Source organism: Parasteatoda tepidariorum, chromosome 3 (genome assembly GCF_982258835.1).
Source record: "Parasteatoda tepidariorum strain Cologne lab strain chromosome 3, Ptep-v5.0, whole genome shotgun sequence".
Lineage (NCBI taxonomy): Eukaryota > Metazoa > Arthropoda > Arachnida > Araneae > Theridiidae > Parasteatoda > Parasteatoda tepidariorum.
In genome coordinates, this window is record NC_141757.1 from 11,496,944 (window position 1) to 11,518,279 (window position 21,336).

The following is a 21,336-nucleotide window of genomic DNA, read 5'->3' on the forward strand; positions in this document are numbered from 1 at the left end:
CATCAATAAAATATAATGTAGATTTTAATTCCATGCTTTTTCAATCAAAAGGTAGAATTTTAATTAACATTATTTGCACTTTTTTTTTTAAAGAGATTCGTGTTTATTAATTACTTTTGACAGCTATGCAAGTCTATATTAAGACAGGATTAAATGTTTAGTGTAATCTGTACTTTCAATCTCAAGAATCAATAGATTTTTAAAAATGTAATTTCAAATGTGTTGGAATTTAATACACATCAAGAAAGAAAGTAATTTCGTTAACTAAAATTAATTAATGTAGCAATTTATTTAAAATAAATTTTAAAACTAAGAAAATAAAATAAAAGTATCAATAATTGAAACACTGTTTTTTAAGTTTTAAAATCGATATATATAAAAAAATCAGTTGATTTAAATCAATGATTTTTAAAAAAAAAATCAACAAACCCTGCCTCTATATGGATAAAACACACAAGCTGACAATAAAAATGCATAAATTTATTTAAATTATTATTCAATTATCTCTCGTATTCTAGAAAGTAAACTTTCCAAAACATCAAAATTTAAGAGTGCTTTTTCATATATTTCTTTCCACGCAGCACTGGGCATGAGAGTATTGTTTACTGTCACAACAGTCTTTTGTTTTTTGCCCGCTTGCTTGGCTGTCTCCTTGTAATGGGCCCGGGATAAGTTAATAGCTTCCGCTAAAGGTTTCAAGTACGACTCTGAAACAGCGTCTATGATGTCCCAAATGCCTGTCAAATTTTTATTTCTGCCATCCCTCAGTACAAGGTAGCGGAGAAAGTTTAATGTCGACATTATTCTGTCATTATTTTCAAGCAAATCTGTTTCTGCACCCTCTAGCAGAACAAAGACCTTCTTCATAAACAGAATTAAGTTCTTACCGAGAAAATAAGAAGTAGGATCATTCATATTCGTGTGCAGATAATTTTTATAGAGATCTATAGCTAGTCCAACACAACCGGAATGTTCCACAGTGCATACCACCTGTAATATTAAGTGATACCTGGCTTTCCAATCACATTTTTCGATGTAAGTTAAAAAGTTATTAATGGCTATCTGTCTGCAGTGTTTCACTTGGCAGTGAACGGCAACATTTAGAAGTAGTTTAGACAATTCTGTGTATAAATTTATTTCAACACAACTATAGCTGATTTCAAAATTTTCAAGGCTATTTAAAAGTTCGCGAGTTAACAAAAGTCCTTTGAACAACACACAATTGTTTGTTTCATGTAACAATTGCTTCATATATTTTAAATTATTCATGAAGATGTACTTATGACTATATACAAAAGGCTGAGAGTCAATGGCAAGTTTTTCTACGAATATTAGATATGATAAATTAGAAAAAGCCAACAATGACACAGGTTCTTCACAGTCTTCCTCGGCAGCATTTTTCTTTATTGAAAATGAAGATTGTTCATATTTATATAAATCGAAAACATTACGACAGATTCTGCACAAGCTCTTCAGATAATTTTCACATAAAATACGTGTTGTACTTTTTGACTTTCTTTCATCTTCCATGTGTAAGTCTAGATACAAAAAGGGATGATGAAACAGTTTTAATATATATTTCCGTAGTATCTCCCGCTGCAATTCAATTCTATCAGCTGAAGATTTTGTTTTCTCCGAACTGACCTCATCTATGAAAAATTCAACAAAACTGTAGTAGTTGGACAAAACGTAATTCGAGTCCACCACTTCGGGTGTCGCATCCAACAGCATCTTCTCCTCCCCTTCAAGGTCGTAATCGTTCGGTGGGGGAAGCGATTCAATGTGCGCATTTAAAGAACTCAAAACCCATTCGAGGGTCTTAACCCGCTTGCTAGGAACTTTCTTCAGTGTCTTCTTTAATGGTTCTAACAAGAGACAGAAAAACGAATGCTCTTTGAAGCTATCGGCTTCTTCCATGAGGGCCACAATAACTTCTCGTGGTTTACCATGATCTACAATGTGGAGCAGTATCTTCTTGCAGAGTACAAGATCAGACTCGTGTTCCAAAATGTTGTTGGTTTTAACGGTTAAACATATCTTGTTTATTAAGTTCCAAACTCTACTTTTAATGAGTTCTTCATTTTCTGGATTTTTCAAGAACTCAAGAATTGTCTCATACTTTTTCTCCAATAGCAAATTGTAGAGGTTGTCCTCGAAGCTCAACTTTGTTAACATTATTTATGGGCACTGAAAAAAAGATCTTGCATTTAATTACATGAAGTAGTAGGGATAAAAAGTCAAATTGAAGGTTATACAATAAACTGTAAATAAAATAAGTTGCTTATAGCACACAATAAAACTAGTTCATACTAGAGTTGAGTTATGATTCGGTGATTCAAATCACTGAACTGATTTGGTGATTCAAATCGATTGATTTGCAATAGTGATTGAAATCAGTTGATTTTATCGAAATAAATTCAAATTATAATGAATAATAAGTTTCTGAAATTTCAGATACTCTTGTTTCATAGTGATCCTATGGCAAATTTCTTGTAAAACCTTTTAGATTCTTGCACATTCATTATTTAAGATTTACTATTCAAAGAATTAGATAAATTTGCATATAAAAAGCAAATAAAAAATATTATTGAATTTCCTTTGTAGTTTCTTAAAACTTAACACAGTTAAAAGTGTTTATATTATTTAGCAACATATATAATTATACAAAAAAATGAATATACTTATATATGTTCATATCTTTCGTAAATATATTTATGTTGATAAGAATATACTTATGAAAGTTTATGTACTCGAAAGAAGTCTAATGTTTTAATACCTTTTCTCAATTGATTTTTGGTAAAGGGGGAAAAAAGTACTAGATAAGTGAACTGTTAAAAGACTCTAAGCTGAATAGTATTTTGAATTATTTTATTTGAATCACATGATTTGAAATATATTCGTTAAATCATGTTGTTTGAATCTTTGATTCAAATTACTCGATTCAATTAGCATCCCTGTTTCGAATAGTGGTTTGAATCCCTTGATTTGATTTAGATGATGCGAATAAGTGATCTGAGTCATTGATCCAAATCACTTAATCAAATCAGTAATCTGAATTACTTAATTTGAATTATTGATCCGAATGGTTAGATTCGATTTATTGATCCGAATGGTTAGATTTGAATTATTGATCCAAATAACTTGATTTGAATACTTTGATACGAATAGTGATTTCAATCACTTAATTCAAATCACTGATCTGAATAATGTGATTTGAATCACACTTGATTTAGCATATATATATATATATATTGTGCAAAGTGATTAAAATTCGAAATTCATGCATCGTAGAAGTTTAATAAAAATTGAGATTTTTAAAATCATGCAGAATTTCGTCGCAATAACAGTTGAAAAGGTGATAGGTGATCGGGAAACAAAATAGACAAACATCGAAATCTGTGCAAATTGAGAGCATGAAAAAGTCACGATTCAAATTAGCAATTCACAGTTGTCAAAATTTTTATTTTTCAAGAAATAAAAATTCATTTTGTTCAGAAGCTCCCGGGGGTCGCAGGTTGTCAACCCAATTTATGGTAAGAAAAAAACATCACTAGGAGTACAGAAAAGTCTCCCAATAGTCTTCTTTACCTGAAAAATAGTTGCTTTTTTTAGCCTTTTCAGGCAAAATAAGTTGCCTCAAGTCGAAAATAATTGCAAATAGTCGCCTGTGGTAACCATGGAAATATTAGTCCTGTTTGTTTTCATTTGATTAAGTGATTAAGAATACATAGGAAACAATACTTGTCAGAATAGCCACATGAAATACGTACACCCCGTGGCAGAAACACGGTGTGGCATCAGCCAGATTAACTGTAACTGTGTACTAACTGTTTAGTTTTAGTTTCAGTTTGTGTATCTCGTTAAGTTGTTATTAAATGTGTTTGCGAGATGCTAGATCCTGCTCATTTATTTAATATGTACTGAAATAATACATAACAACACATGGTGGCAGCGGTAAAAGAAAACAAATTAACGCAGTAAGTTTTGACTCTCCTTCGATATTCTGAAATTACATCATGACATCAGCTCCTGCATATCATATAACGCCGCCGGAATCATTTCCTTTTTCGATTCCCTCGGAATGGCCTAAATGGAAGCAAAGATTTCTACGTTTCCGAACTGCTTCTGGACTAATAACAAAAACAGAAGAGGAACAAGTGGATGCTCTCATATACGTCATGGGCGATAAAGCCGAGGACATATTTCTTTCGCTCAGTATATCGGAAGAGGATAAAAAGAAATTCCAGGAGGTTTTGAATAGTTTCGACACTCACTTTGTTGTTAAACGAAACATAATATTCGAACGAGCTCAGTTCAATCGGCGAATTCAAAAAGAAGGTGAGTCTGTCAATGATTTTATTACTGCTTTATATGCTCTTGCTGACAAGTGTGAATATGGTAATTTACATGACGAATTGCTTCGTGACCGTATAGTTGTTGGTATTAAAGATCAAACTTTAAGCGAAAAATTACAACTTGATTCTGAACTTACCCTGCAAACTGCAATTGACAAAGTACGTCTTTCGGAATCAGTTAAGAAACAACAATCACTACTAGTTGAAAATTCTACAGTTAATGCTATTAGTCAAAAGAAGAAATATAATAAAACAAATAATGCAGACAAAAGTAATTTTCATGATTCGAAAAGTAAATATCAAGATTCGAAGACTAATTATCAGCGAAAAAATTGCAAATGGTGTGGTAAACAGCCACATGAAAAAAGAAACTGCCCAGCAAAGGACTCAAATTGCAGAAAATGCAAGAAAAGAGGACATTGGGATAATGTTTGTTTATCTACTATTAAAAGAGTCAATGAACTTTGTGATGCTGGTTTTGTAGGACTAGTGGGAAGTACACAAAACACAGATGAGTGGGTTGTTCCTGTTAAAATACTAGGAAAATGCATCCAATTTAAAATTGATAGTGGTGCAGACTACTCTGTTATTCCAAGCAGTATTGCCTCCACAGTACTCAAACATGCAGAACTAAAAAGTACAGATAAAATGATTTTTGGCCCCGATAAAACACCCTTGAAGTTAATGGGAAAACTGCTTGAAAATGTTGAATATAATGGAAAAAAGTGCTTAGAAGAAATTTATGTTATAGAAGGACTCCAAACATGTTTATTAGGAAAACCTGCCATAAAATGTTTTGGACTTGGTCCCAATATCCAATCTCAGTCTGTGCTCAACATTACAAGTTTTAATCCTTTTCATGAATTTCCTTCGTTATTTCAAGGACTTGGCTTACTGAAAGGAAGTTACCATGTTGAACTTAATAGTGATGTTAAACCATATGCCCTAACTTCTCCACGCCGAATTCCAATACCACTTCTGGAGAAAACTAAACTAGAAATACAGAGAATGCAAGAATTAAATGTTATTCAGAAGGTAGAAAAACCTACTGATTGGTGTTCTCCTGCAGTGGTAGTACGAAAAAAAGATGGAAGTGTGCGAATATGTGTCGACTTGACGACACTCAATAGAAGCATCAAAAGAGAATGGCACCCATTGCCAACAACAGAATACAATTTATCACTTTTGGCTGGGGCGAAAATCTTTTCGAAATTAGATGCAAACTCTGGGTTTTGGCAAATTCCTCTCGATGAAGAATCTTCATATCTCACAACATTCATCACACCCTTTGGCAGATTTCGTTTCTTACGTCTACCATTCGGAATATCATCTGCTCCAGAACATTTTCAACGTAGAATGTCACAAGCTTTAGAAGGTCTTCCTGGTATTATATGTCACATGGATGATATACTCGTCTGGGGTTCAAATCAAAAAGAGCATGATGAACGTCTAACATCTACTTTAATTCGTCTGAAAGAAACGGGAATCACTCTTAATAAACAAAAATGCTGTTTCTCTGTTAAATCTATAAAATATCTTGGTCATGTCATTGATGACTCAGGAATACACCCAGATCAGGACAAAGTAAAAGCCATACAAAATTTCAGAAGCCCAACAAACAAAACTGAACTGAAAAAGCTACTTGGAATGGCAAATTATTTAGCAAGATTTATTCCACGATTTTCAGATATTATGGCACCTTTGATTTCTATGTTATCCACAAAGAATACATTTGTTTGGAACTCTCCTCAGGAAACCGCACTAAAAAAGTTAAAAGACATTTTGTTATCTGAACCTATACTTACCATCTATGACCCAAACAAACAATCAATTGTTACAGCCGATGCTTCTTCTTATGGATTAGGAGCCACACTGTGTCAGAAGCATGATTCTACAATCAAGGTGGTAGCTTATGCATCCAGAACTCTAACTCCTACTGAACAACGTTATGCTCAGATAGAAAAAGAAGCCCTTGCACTTACATGGGCATGCGAAAAAATTTCCAATTATCTAATGCAGGGTTCCCACTCTATGATGAGATTGAAATTCAAGGACTTTCCAGGACTTTTCAAGGACCTCAACAAAATTTTCAAGGACCTTAATCTAAGACCAATTTTAAAAATTATTCTCTTCTATTTTACTAGAAGCAACAATGCTTGTTGTGGCAACAACTAATTTCAAATATAATACCTAAATGCTTTGCCTATATAGAGAGGAGAGAGTATATGTATTATAAACTAAAATTTATATTTTTTTAAAAACAACCCTACTGGTTTTACATATTAATTCACAAAATCATTTTCAGCACAATCTATAACAAATGGTAATGAGGTGTTAATGGTAAAATCCTTTAATCCTGCGTACTTCCATGAGAAGGCTGCATGAAAGACGGAGATAAATCTTAGGTATTTCATATTCCATGACTATTCCATAACCCCCTCCTCTCCTCTATTAAACATCGTTTCTGAAATTATTCATCCATAATTTACATAACCTTCTCTAAATGTTATGCAGCAACAATTCCTTCTGAAAATAAAAATTAGAAGGAACATATCCCATTTTCACCATGTTTAAAAGTATTATTCGTTATGTGTAATCCACAACTGCCAATGAATATGACCTGGTGGGAATATTTCTCTTCTAATTCACACTGAAGCTTCAAATAGAATTTCCAATTGACATAGGGTATATTACTATGGATAATTGAAGTATTTTAGAGAGCTTTTAACCATCATCCATGCATTTGTAAAAAGAGGACAAAATATTTTCTGCAGTTCCATGACCCATAAATTGGGAGGTAAGATACTTAGTGCAAACTTTATTATCAATTCCTTACCATAATGTCCATCTGCTTAGATTGTAGAGACAGATTTAACGTATCATCAAAGAGTACAGTGTAGCAATCAACATTCTTCAGCTCATTTATAAGAATCCCTTTGAAGTATAGTGCCAATCCAAAGGAGCCCAAATAGGCTCACTTTGTGGCACTACAAAAAAAATTTCTCGCTATACAGCTATTAGCAAACATTTTGGAGAACAATTTACTAATCCCTTCACAGGAGTTACATGAATAATTACTAGTGATGCACTTAAGACTCCAGAGAATTTCAGCATCAAGCACATTCCTTTTGACCAGATAAGAAGACAATGTTACCTCGGCCACTAAAGTTTCTGTTTCACATGGGGCACACGATGTTGAAGGAGTATTTACACCAGATGAATTAGATGTTGATGTCTTTGGAAAAAGAGAACTCAGGGCATGAGACTGCTTTTTTGTTTTACCTTTCTTTCATGAGTGATTTCAGAGCAGATTCTTCCATTTTTGCGATATCGATCTCCTTCATGCATAATCGGCACTTGGCTCTGAACTTCTTTTCTGGCATCGATAAAATCCATATCCATCCATTGGGGATTAAAATTGCACTTCCCAGGCATAACTAGTCTAAACTACATAACACAAATACGAAGCCGTGCCTTTGCGAATATGCTTTACAATAAAGTTTTGAAATGACGCAAACGTAAGGACAAGTGCGGATGGTAAAACGGCAAATTTATTGAAAACTGCAAGGTACATATTGTTACAAAATTCGAGAGTATTCCAGTTTCGATAAGAAAAAGAAGATCTAAGCATATGTGACAGAAGATGAAGTGGAGTCTCGCCCCGAACGCATTGATTGTCTGCTGTGCTCCGCGTGCTTGGCAGACACCAAGACGCTAGGCCCCATTAGAAACGGTGGCGTTAAAAACCACGTGAGAAAGCTCGGGCACAAAACAGAAAGAACGAGAAAGATCCGCGGGTGTTTTATAAAAAGGGCTGCCGGCAGTATTGAACAAATTCAAGGACCTATCAAGTTTTTCAAGGACCTAAGACGTTTTTCAAGCACTTTCAAGGACCTAAATTTAGCAAAAAATAATTCAAGGACTCTCAAGGACCGTGGGAACCCTGTAATGGGTACCAAGTTTCTTTTGGAGACAGATCATAAACCTCTTGTCCCAATACTTACTAGAAAATCTTTGGATGATTTAACACCTCGCCTACAACGTCTCAAAATGAGGCTCATGAGATATTCTTTTGATGTTTTCCACATTCCTGGAAAAAATCTTTGCGTAGCAGATGCACTATCTAGAGCACCACATCAACAAGAAACTCCAAATCTGGAATTGGAAGAGGAAGTTGAAGCTTTTATCAATCAAGTTTTAGAATCTGTTCCGATGTCTTCAGAGAGACTTTCCCAGATAAAACTAGAACAAGAGACTGACTCAGCATGCAATATGTTGATCAATTACGCTTCTCAAGGTTGGCCGGAGAAAAACCAGATAGTACCATCCTGTTTACCCTTTTGGCCTCTAAGATATGAAATCTCCATACAGAATGGCTTGTTAATGCGAGGAAACCGAATAATCGTGCCAAATAGGCTACGACAAGAAATATTGGGCAAAATCCATGAAGGGCATATGGGAATTAATAAATGCCGAGCTTTAGCGAATTCAGCAGTATACTGGCCTGGCATTAGTAAACAAATAGAGGAATTAGTTCGGGACTGTCCTGCATGTATACAGGAAGCTAAAAACTGTTCTGAACCTTTGAAACCAACTAGTTTTCCTCAGAGACCATGGGAAATTGTAGCTATGGACTTATTTAAACTCCATGCAGAATGGTATTTATTAGTTACAGATTTTTACTCACGTTATCCAGAAGTGGCAAAACTGGATAGTTTAACATCAAAAGAAGTAATTTTACACTGCAAATCAATTTTTGCCAGACATGGAATTCCAAATGTTGTAAGATCAGATAATGGACCACAGTTTGAAGTTACAAGAACAGCCGAGTTTCAAAACTTTGCAAAAGTATACGGTTTTAAGCACATTACTTCAAGTCCAAGATATCCTCAAAGCAACGGTTTTGTTGAAGCAGCAGTGAAGATAATTAAATTAAGATTCAAAAAGTCTAAAGATCCTTACTTGGCTTTATTGAGTTATCGGACAACACCTTTAAAGAACGGCTACAGTCCTGCTGAATTGTTGATGGGGCGTCGACTACAATCAACCTTACCTTTAGCAATTTCACTACTTCAACCAAAGCTAATAGAGAAGGAGATATTGGAAGAAAAAGAAGAGAAAAGAATAGAAAGACAGAAAAAGGATTATGATCGGAGGCACAATGCTCATGAATTGAAACCAATACATCCGGGTGACAAGATATGGATAACTGATAGGAAGGCTGTTGGAACTGTACAGAGAAAAGCTGAATCACCAAGGTCATACTTTGTTAAAGAAGGCAAACAAGTGCTTCGACGGAATAGGAAACATTTGATTCCAGGATCTAAACTACAGATTCCACCGCTAAACGATGATTTAGAGCATAGATTCTCAACCTTTTTAACGTTACCGCCCCCTTAAGGAGCAAAAATCATTTCAACGCCCCCCGTTGTGAAAATCCAGTTATTTAGAGCATGGTGACTGATCGAGGTGTACTGAATTATAAGAGGCAACATTAAGCAATTTATTAGGAGTTACATTTGTTTGGTTTTAACAAATAATGTGTACATTAACTCGATACTTTTCTCATGGCAAGTAATCGCAGTCTATTTGTTCTTATTAAAATAAATACGGTAATAAAAAAATACAAAAAAACCTATGCTTAAAATCAATCATTTATTCTTAATTAGATAATTAAAAACACACCCAAAATAGTTTTTCTTACACTAAAAAGTAGTATCAACGAGACATTCGTTTCTTAACGTTTGGTTCAATATTTTAAGTGTGGTGAAGACGCTGGTCCCCTCGTTACACAATTTCGAGTTGATTTCTCTTTTTTATGTGACAAGATCCGTAACAGCACTGAATCCACTTTCGACAAGGTAGGAGGAAGGGAGGACATTAAAAAATTTTTAACGATAGTCCGCAGTCCAGGGTAGAGGAGACCAAATTCTGTGAGACGATCATCACTTCAAAGTTTCATTAGTTGGAAGTTCGACCAATTCCTCATAAATCTGAACCTCTGCTGTTACAATATTCACAAAAGGGTTCATAACCCATTGAGGGACTTCCAGGGAACAAAAAATCTTTAAAACGGTCAGAAAAGTCCACGAGTAAAGAGTCAAGGTTTTGACAATATTCTTGTGCATCATCAGAGCGAATTTCACCTGCTTCACTGAACTCATTCCAACCAAAATTCTGCTTCCACAAAATGAGTTTTTTCAGAAAGGCAGAAATGACTGATTTTATAGGGATCAAATTGAGCTCGTCGGCATGAAGTTATAATTTTATGCCATTAAATTATAATAATATAATCAGCCAAAGTCTTTCTCCAATTCTAGCAATCTGTCTCTCAGAGCTACATCTCTGTTTTAGAGAAGCTTAAGCACAGAGTCAAAAAGATTCCAAGACCTATTGAGACAGGCGCCTTTGGAAAGTCAGAGAATCTCGGTGTGTAGTAGCAAACGATTGAATACTTCATTATACACAGTTGTCTGAATAATCAATCGTTGAGAGCATTACTGCGAATTTTGTTCACAGCAAATATAACATATTGCAATAACTGATGCAAACGGTCTCTGATATTTTTTCCCACTAAATGCTGTCGGTGAATCAGGCAGAGAACAGCTAAAATATCTGGTATTTCCCTTTACAAAAGGGTGATGTCGACCCACCATTGCAGGATCTCCATCAGTGGCAATCGACATAATATTCGCAAGAGGAATATTTTTCTTTGTAAAATAATCTTGGACAGTATTAAAAACAGATTTACTTTTGATATCTACAATCGAGCTTCTTGCAAAAATTATCTTGCGACTACTTTTTCCAACCATTCCAAACCGGACCTACGCCTACAGTAAAGCTTACATTGAATGGCAAGGTTGATTCCTCCACTTGAAGGAAAAATTTGTTGGATATTAAAAGTTTGCTTAAAGAAGCTTCAACATCTTTGGCCATCTCACCATTTCGTAACCCGCACTGTATCGTTGCTTAATGGGATATTTCGGATTACATTGGATGTGGCTGGATGGCGTAAAACTGTTTCTAAAACTTGACAACCGGCAGTATCAGCTCTGATCCGATAGTATGAACCTTCCCAGAATTAGCAATAAATTTTGATATATTATAAGAGGCTATCAAACCATCGTCGCATTTTTGTGATGAGATTGCTAGCAACCCGGTGACCGAAGGTGCTTTCAGAAACTTGTCTTTGATGTTCGCGAAAAATGACAAATCTTTATTTTGTTTGTCAGGATGAGTTTTTTGCAAATGCTCCTGCTAGCGGAAGGATTTAATTGTCTCATAAGATAAAACTTTGTTACAAAGTAAACACATGGGCAGTTGAGAGTTCAACAGCGATTGAACAAATCCAAACTTCAAGTGCGTGGCACAGGTATTGATGGTACTTCTTTTTGTTAACCGACATTGTTGGTGGCAGCAAAGTACAAATGATGAAAGAAAATCAATTATTTCTCCAAATTAATAAATAATTTATGGTAAGGAACTAATTCGCGCATATACCTGGCCAAATAAACAATGAGATCGAAACGAAACTAGGGAAAAAACTGTAAGGAAGGTAACGAAAATCATCATAAGAAACAGGAGTCAAATCAAACATTCATACCGAAAGCTCATGCTCTTCAATTTCCATCAAATGACCTGAATGAGTCAGAGCCATTCGCGAAATAGCTATGATGAATCAGAGGCAAAAACTACAGACTCATGAGCTGCGCTGTGCTGGTTCGAAACGGAGAAAGGGTGTCGTATAAGTTCGTTTTATCGGTGGTACAAAAGATGTAAAAGTCTTAATTTATTTTGTTAGTTTAATCTTTATTTTCCTTTAATATTAATTTTATTTATTAAGTAAATTTATTTGTAAGTTTTAAAATTAAATTTGAATGACAAAAAAGCTCATCGCCCCCCTACCGCCCAAAACATACCCAACGCCCAAAACAAGTTCACCGCCCCTCAGCATACTCCCAACGCCCCCAGGGGGGCGGTATCGCCCCCGTTGAGAAACAATGATTTAGAGGAAGCTCTTTCAGAAAGGGATAACAGAAGGAGCTTACCAGAAATAACGGATCCAGATCCTACAGTGTTAACTCAGAAGAAAGATGTATCTCCAAAAACTGTTGTGACTCGCTCTGGAAGAATTGTGAAAGCTCCCAATAGACTAAATCTTTAAAGGGGGGAGATGTGGCATCAGCCAGATTAACTGTAACTGTGTACTAACTGTTTAGTTTTAGTTTCAGTTTGTGTATCTCGTTAAGTTGTTATTAAATGTGTTTGCGAGATGCTAGATCCTGCTCATTTATTTAATATGTACTGAAATAATACATAACAACACACACGGCGACACAGCGACATTGTCGCAGAAAGCGACTGAGTTCTTGCAGAAAGATTTTTTTTATTTGGGAAATAAAAATTTTTGGTTTGCCACAAACAAAAGTTCTCAAAAAAGATTCTGCAGAAACAGAAGCTGTTGTACCAAAAAAAAAAAAAAAAAAAAAAACATTTTCTACAGAAACAAAAAATTTCTGCAGAAGCAATAATGGTTGTGCAAAATTTTTTTCTTACAGAATTGTTTTAAATATTTTTTTTTCTAGCGTACCGCGGAAACAGAAAGCGCTCGTAATTCTCCGTTAATCTCCAGCACAAACAGTTACTGAATAAAAAGGGGAGAATTTTTTTCCCCTTTATTAAGCTATTTTTGGAAATTTGCCAACTTCGGCCTCTATCGGTTATAGTCAATTCTATTTTATTATTTTGATTACTCAACTTCAATATTAATTTTTTCACCTGATTTGTTTCTGTACTTTAGGGGTGCACAACCTGCGGCCCGCGGGCCAAATGCGGCCCTTCGACTACTAAAGTGCGGCCCGCGAGAGCTTCTAAACACAATAAAAAAAATTAAAAAATGGCAATTTTTAATCGCAATTTTTAAGTCATCACGTTTTGACACAATCAATTTTAACAGATTCTTTAGTAAATGTACACGTTTAACGCACTTTCTTTAAGCCGATTTTATTGTAAAAATAAATGATTTTTTTAAACAGTTATTTCCGCTTTTCTACGTGATTTCGAAAATCCCGAATTTTTATTACGACGCGAGTTTCAGATTGCAAATTTAAATAATCACTTTTTGTGTATTTTATTTTTGACAATTTCATCTTAAATCTAAGTGATTTTTTATCTTTTTTTTGCAATTCTTTCTTTTTTTTCAACAATTTTTTTCGGCAGTTATTGCTAAGCGTTCCCACGTATTATAAAAAATTCCAATTGTTCTATTACGACATACAAATTTTAAATCATGCATTTGAAACGCTTTATTCGTGCTGAGTGCAGCATAAATATATTTTTTATTTTTATGCTTTTCCACATTATTTTGACGATCCCGTTATTTAACTATGATGTTATTACGACACGTAATCACGTCATAGTTAAATAACGGGAATCGCGCAATTAAATGATCCATTTTTGATACGGTATTTCGGTACAGTTTTATCTTAAATCCTAGTTATTTTTCCTCCGTTTTTATTTCCGCAACGAATATGATTTGGTCGAATGTGGTAATGAATTGTGATTTGATGAAATATCAAATATTCGGTAAAAAAAAAAGAAGAAGAAATCGACAGAACGCCGTACACTTGGGGCCAAATAGCGAAATCTTTTACTGCTACGAAACACTGAAACTAAAATTTCAATGCTCAGAATAATATTTCCTGGAAAAACGTATTCATAAATTAACTCTAAAAAATAAGGCCAATCAAGAACGTTTTTGAAAATGTCGAAAAGCGAAACAGAGAACATAAAAATCAATCTTAATTTTTGAAAAATTTTTTAAAGCTGAACATCTCAGTTTTTCAATTACCAGAAAAAGCCAAGAAAAAAGAATTAAGAAAGAAATGCTATTAAAAATTACTGCGTTATAATGAAAACGTCTAAGAAAAGGTTTTTTTAATTTAAAGAAAATAAAAAGAGAGAAAAAAAGCGTTCTTAATTTTTAAATGAAAATCTTATGCCGAAAATCTCAATTCAAATTTTTCTCATTGCCATAATTTTAGCAGAAAAAAAAATTGCTATAAAATAAATTTTATTAGTAACTTTATTTTTTAAAAAAATGCTGAGTCATAATAAAAATTCCTTAAAAAAGAAAAACAGAAAAAACACATTTTTCTTAGTTCCTGAAACAAAACTTTAATACTGAAAATCAAACTTTTCTATGTTACTGGTTATTTATATTACAGTTCAGGGAAAGAGTGATAATAAACTCAATTCTCAAAGTATTGAAAAAATGACAAAATTGACTTGTCTGATTATAATTTTTTTTTAAAAAAAAAGTAATATCCATAAAAATTCAAAAATTAAAAAAACTTTTAAAAATACATTTTCAAAAAATTTTCTGCCGAATATTTGACTGATCATTTAACCAACTGAATTTTTCACAGAAGGGCCAAATACTCGTTACATCCCTCCCTAAATTAAATGCAATGTTATTACAACTTAAGAAATTCATAAAATGTCGGAAAACGTGAATTTTTGAACTGCTCACTGTTTGTAGTTTAGATTTCAATTTTTTGTTGCTTAAGTGATCTTTTTCGATAAAAAAAAAGAAACTGTTAACGATATAAAAAAATCTAATAATTAATAAAATAAAATCATGAAGCACATTACAAAATAAGCACTGAATTTTATTTTGAACTATCACAGTTTCTTTTTTTATTTTAGGCTTTTGTTTAAAACCTATAAATTTTCTTCAATTAAATTATTTAATTTGAATTTATATTACTTAATTATGACTAAACTTTTTCCGACTTTCATTGTGTGGGCATTGCAGTTTTTTTTTTATTTATTAGAATTTAATTCTAAAATGAATTTTCGTATTGCACGATATGATAAAAAAAAAAAAAAACATTTCTTTTCTTCAATGTTTATTTATTTTGATAAATCTATTGTTCATATGACAAAAATAGCAAGTTTTTTTTCTGTAAAAAAAAGTATAAGTTTTTTTTATTTTTGAATGAATTCTAATAGTGGAACACTACTAAGTTATTGATATTACTAAGTTTATTGATAAAAAAAAATGGAAAGCTAATGTTTAAATGAGAGGTCGCCAAAGTGGTCTATATAGACCCCCAGGGGTCTATTTAACATAAGCGGGGGTCGATCTGAGCCAGGCGGTAGAATGGAGGTCGATCCGAACCGGAAGGGTCGATTGGTTGAAGGATTATCAGTGTTTTTCAGATATGTGACAATTAAAAATAAAAGAAGACTTGGAAATGCATACAGGTAATCTTCAGAAATTGAGCGACTATTTTAAACTGCGTTTTGTTGATTTGGAAAACATTGACATCCGTGATTGGATTATTGTGCCATTTTCTGCTCAAATTGAAAACGTGGACATCAATCTGCAAGATGAGCTTGCTGAATTATTATGGGGATTTGAAGCAAAGACGCTTTTTAAAAATTTAGCAATAAGCAAATTTTGGACAAATATAAATATAATGCAAAAATATGTAAGACTTTACGAAATAGCTCAGCCATTTATGATAGCATTTCAAAGTTCCTATATGGTTGAAGCTGGTTTTAGTCACGTAAATTCAATCTTAACTAAGAACAGAAATAAATTAAATATGGAGTTTCGAGCGGATTTCAAATTAAAATTGACCAATTTTAAACCCAATATAACAAACCTTGCAAAAAAAAAAAAAAAACCAGGCACACCCATGTCATTGATTAAAAAGCAATAAATCCGTAGTTACTTTACTTATTATTTCTACTTACTTGTAATTACTTATTATTTCATAAATATTAAGGTATTTATATTTTAACATTAATATATTTTTCATAAAACTATTGTTACACTATGTACTATTACTTTAATAAATATTCAAAATCATAAAATAAATGTACAAACACACTATCTAATAGAGTTTTATCTTAATTAACAGAAAATGACTTTTATGGGGGTCGATGGAGATTTCGAAAAATTATGTAGGGATCGATGATCAAAAAGTTTGTCAACCCCTGGTTTAAATAAACATTATTACATTTGTCATTAACATGTCTAAATAGATCTGCGGCCCTTCGTTAGCAAGGCTGCTGTGCAAGTGGCCCTTCACTCAAAAAGGTTGTGCACCCCTGTGTACTTGATATAACTACTATAATGAAACATTAAATCATACTGTTTTAAACTGCTTTAATAATTTAATTTTGATACTGTTTTAAACTGATACTTCAAATTCAGTTATCTTGTTTTATAAATTTAATCTTTTTGTCCATTCTTAGCTATTTCTATAAGTTCTATCTTATTACAGGTTCTGGATAATCTTTATTTATGCTCTAGTAAGCATTTTTGTCTGCAGATCTATACATTTATAACTTTTCGTTATTATCGAAGATTATGCAAATTTATATTTAAACAATTTAAACTTATTAAGAAATGTAAACTTATATTATGAAATTAAGAAAAAAAAATCTACACAGTTTTATTCTATGCATGTAGACTTATTTTATAAACACGAATTTCATCTATTATTATAAATTCATTGCACATACATTTATAACGATAAAAATATCTTGCAGAAAGATATTGGTTCTAGTTAGGTTTGTCGCAGAAAGTCAGAAAAAATTCTGCCACAGGGTACGTACATAAGTGCAGGCACAAGATTGTACTTCCTGTACACAAAACCCTTATAACTAACTACAGCGGTACCTCGAGATACGAGTGTCCTAACATAGGAGTTATTTGAGATACAAGCTGTCGAGCGAGCAAAGTTTTGTTTTGAGATACGAGCGACATGTGAGATATGAAAAACGGCCATGCAAGCCCTTCACATCCTCGACAATGCTCCTGCTCACCCACCAAACCTTGAACATGACATCCTCGAAGAGTTCATGTTTACAAAGGTTCTCTATCTAACACTCTCTATCAGCAGGTGATTTCTAATTTTAAAAAGCTGTACACTAAGCACCTGTTCTGGTGCTGATTTGAGGTAACAGAGAACACCCTTCGAGAGTACTCGAAGGACCACTTTAACATTGTGATATGCCTCAGAATTATTGATCAGGCCTGGCTGAGTGTTACAAGGAGGACCTTGATCTCTACATGGAAGAAGCTGTGGCCTGAGTGAGTCTGTAGCCGAAAATTGTGCTGTCTCCTGAGTTTGTAGCTTCGAGGGATTCGAACCCGAAGTGCCAGTGGAGGAGGAGATAGTGTCTCTGGGAAAATCCGTGAATCTGGTGATGGGTGGGAGAGACGTGAACGAGTTCCTCTCATGAACTGTCGACCGAGGAATTACAAGAGTTACAGTCACAGCAGCATTCGAGGGTTCTGCAAGAAATTGATTTCGAGGAAGAGCCAGAGGTGGAGAAGGTTATCTCAACAAGTGAGATAAAAGAGTTCTTGGGAATGTGGGAGAGAATTTCACAGTTCGTGGAAAAGAAACATCCCGAAAAAGTTGCAACTGGTCGTACATCGGAGCTATTTAATGACACTTGCCTAGCTCACTTCTGCAGCATTCTGAAAAGGAGGAAAAAACAAACCTCCTTGGACAGTTTTTTTTTTCTCTTTTGAATGCGGCTAAAAAAGCAAAGACCAGTGAAGAGAAAAGTAGTGACTAAAATTAAGCATACAGTAGCATTTAAGTTGTGTGTAAGTTGCATTTAAGTGACCAAAATACAAATACGTATGTACACTTCATAAAACCAGTTTTTTTTTTTTTTTTTTTGCTTTACATTCTCTTTTATTATGCTTTTATACAATATTTGTCATTTATAAAAAAAAAATTTTCATTCAAAAACATGTAACAAAAGCAATTGGAGGTAGCATTTTTGGGGCTGGAATGGATTAATGGCATTTCACTAAATTTCAATAAGAAAAATTGCTTTGAGATACGAGCAAATTGACATACCAGCAACGATACGGAATGAATTAAACTCGTATCTCGCGGTATCACTGTACTTAACAATTTGTATTATCTATTCCAGTTTTATTTCAATTCAGCATAAAAAGTTATATCGAAAAAGTTTACATGTTCAAATAGCTTTTATACAGCAATGCAAAAAATTTACAAAAGTACCTGTCAAAAGATGCACTTTTTATACACAAAAAACTTTAAAATTTTCAATTATTCACTCCGTTGACTTGTGTCTAGACTCATTTGATTCAACCTTATAAAATATACCTATTGGAAACAATGGCTTGCTTGTTTACTTAGCAATGTCATTTGAGCAAATTAGTATATGTACAAATTTTCACTTTTCTAAATAAAACCCTTATACCATTTAAACTATTCATGCATGAACCCACTTGGCTTAACCCACTTGGCTTAACCACTTAACCCACTGGCGGTTAAGGAAATGGGCAAAATTGGGAGAATGTTTCTCCCCTACACACAGTTCCCCTATCAGTTAACATGGGAAAACCGGTTTTGATATGCAGAGAAGACTACAGGTTAAAATGCGACTTTTTACGTGCAGAACCGTCAGTGGGTTAAGATGGGTTTATTTCAATTTAAGTGTACTAAGTACATTCGAAACAATTCCTAAGGTAAAATGCAAAAAGTAAAATTAACACTATGAAAGCTTGAGTGAGCAAAATTAATAATAGCAAAATATGTTTTAGGGTGCTGGAAAAAAAGTGATTCAGATATTACATTAAAGACGAAAATAACTTTGAAAAAAATTAAACGGGGATTTAAAGCAACCATAAATAAATAGCCTAGTTCAAATAAGGGAGATTATTCTAAACTAAAATAGATAATCCAAACGCCACTATTTTGACTTTTAAAAAAAAAACAACCACATCCAACAACAAAACCTTTTTTCACAAATTTACAGTATACATCTTTTAGGATGGAATAGCCTGACAGGTATAGCTGAGAGGTTGTGAGTTTGAATCCGATCAACAGAAGAATCCACATGAGGGTGACAGGTGCATGCTAAATATGCATGGGTCACAAAGTCCATCCCTTAAAATTTTCAGGTTTAAAATCATTTGTATCCATGTAGTTGGCGTGACAGAGGACAGACGATGTGGAAATATCCCCGTAGTTGGTGGGAACAGGTACAAATACCAGGGTGGCCACTCAAATCAGATTTCAAATTTCCCTGATTTTTCCAGGTTTTCCAGATAAAAATCTTAAAATTTCCAGGTTTTTGTTTCTTTTTTTCTTATAAAGTATAGGATGTGTACAAGAAAAGTGTCTATATTATAAAATATTTTATTCAAAATGTTATTTTTTTAACATATCATCTTGAAAAAAATAATTTATTTTGACAATTTTCAAGATTTTTTATTTATTTTTTAATGTTTTGGCACAAAATTTTGAAACAAAAATCATATATTGACCAACAAAGGAGCCTTTTTTGTTTAAAATTAAAATATGTTATAAGAGGTTTAAATGAAATAGAAAAAATTAGCATTAATGCAACAATTGTAACAATTTGTCAACAAACATTGCTGTTAGTGATTGTAAAAAAATGTGTGATTGGTTAGTTTGCTCAAAAAAAATAATTCACAGATTTCTTTGAATAGGAGTAGAAAAGCTTTCAGAAAAAGAGTTCGATATAAAATCTATTATCATAAAATTATAACCAACTAATTTTTGGAGAATTTTATAAAGTTAAAAATACAAAAACATTTTGTCAAAATAGAGAAAAAAAATAACCACCAAAGCATCGGAACAAACTTGAGCCATAAATGGATTTAGCCCAAGGACAGAATTTAAAAACAGAAGCTATAATCCTAATCCTTTTTCCCACCAGAATCTTACCTAAATTTTCCTAAATTCCCATAGCGGTCAAAAGTTTCCACATTTGTTTAGCAACCGTGGAAGAATTTTATATGGCATTCTAGTTTAACAGAACTATAATGGAGCAAATTTTGATGCAAGCAAAGTATCGCTAAGTTGATGATATTTCAACTGTTAGGTGATACATTTCCGTTAAAAAAAAAAGTGGGTATAATGGATGAAATAATTTAAATTAAGAAAATTAGCAAATAATTTAAATTAGTGAAATTTGAAAAATCATCAAAGAAAAATTTCCAGCTTTTCTTTAAAAATCCCTGATTTTTCCAGGTTTTTATCCAAATTTCCCTGATATTTCCAGGTTTTTTCCAGTATAAAAAAATTCCTTGATAATTCCAGGTTTTCAAGATTTTCCAGGTGGGTGGCCACCCTGAAATACGGAAATATCCACATATAACTAAGGTAATATTTGCCAAAAAATCACAGAATGATCTAGTAGAGGTCATATAATATTCACTGGGTACTTGGAACAGGTTCAGCAATAAATATACTCGATCGTGTTTCAGCTACTCGAATTAGCAAAAAATTAATGACAATCTAGATTTAATAATTCAATTTATTATCTTAATAAAAGTTCAAACACTATTATTTGTTGTCACGAGTAGCAGACTACCAATATCAACGAAAGTGAAAGAGGGGAGAAGCAATTAAAAGCTTTTAAATTAGGAATCCTATTTTTCGACCAAAACTTTTGATCGAAAATTTCCAGTATCCATTCCTTATGAATGTATCAATGGATACATTTTGCGTATTTTAAACGAGCTAGCTTAAGTAATGATAATAAGTAAAATCTGGAAAAAATATGCTGTAATAAATAATTTAAATTATTCAACATTACCTGTTTGAGATTTAATTTAGAGTTGAAAGAAATAGAAGCAAATAAACAAAAACTCTGACCAATCCAAAACCAAACAAACAAAAAGCTTTTCACTTCGTTTCAGTTTCTTTTGTTACAGCATCAAATTTATAATTAATTATATATTTAAAATTTAATTTTAAAAATTCATAAATTAAAAATAAACGTCCTTTGTAGAATAAAAGTAGCTAAAAAAGCTACCTGAATTTTTTTTCCTTCATTAACGACTACAGAATAAGTATTTCTCTCTCTTGCATCATTTGAGAAAAAAAATATGATTTCAAATTTAAAATTGCTGGCAAAACGTATTTGACTATCATTTAAATTATTTTAT

General features: G+C 33.0%; 1 protein-coding gene across 2 annotated transcripts; it reads right to left on the bottom strand.

Moving 5' to 3' along the window:
• Positions 1 to 459: 459 nt before the first annotated feature.
• Positions 460 to 21,333, bottom strand: LOC107440449 (glomulin). 2 transcript variants are annotated; one of them, XM_043044876.3, is made up of 2 exons: positions 21,204 to 21,333; positions 460 to 2,187 (listed from the first exon to the last, which is right to left on the bottom strand). In XM_043044876.3, exon 2 carries the CDS (start codon positions 2,173 to 2,175, stop codon positions 493 to 495), a length of 1,683 nt encoding a protein of 560 aa, XP_042900810.2. In that variant the 5' UTR covers positions 2,176 to 2,187; positions 21,204 to 21,333; the 3' UTR covers positions 460 to 492. The 2 variants fall into 2 exon arrangements, with proteins under 2 accessions (XP_042900810.2, XP_015908851.3); XM_016053365.4 differs by lacking the exon at positions 21,204 to 21,333 and adding an exon at positions 20,985 to 21,130.
• Between the last annotated feature and the right edge of the window lie 3 nt (positions 21,334 to 21,336).

Bases quoted from the DNA above. Each gene is read 5' to 3' on its own strand.
- LOC107440449 (XM_043044876.3), bottom strand. From the start codon at position 2,175: ATGTTAACAAAGTTGAGCTTCGAGGACAACCTCTACAATTTGCTATTG.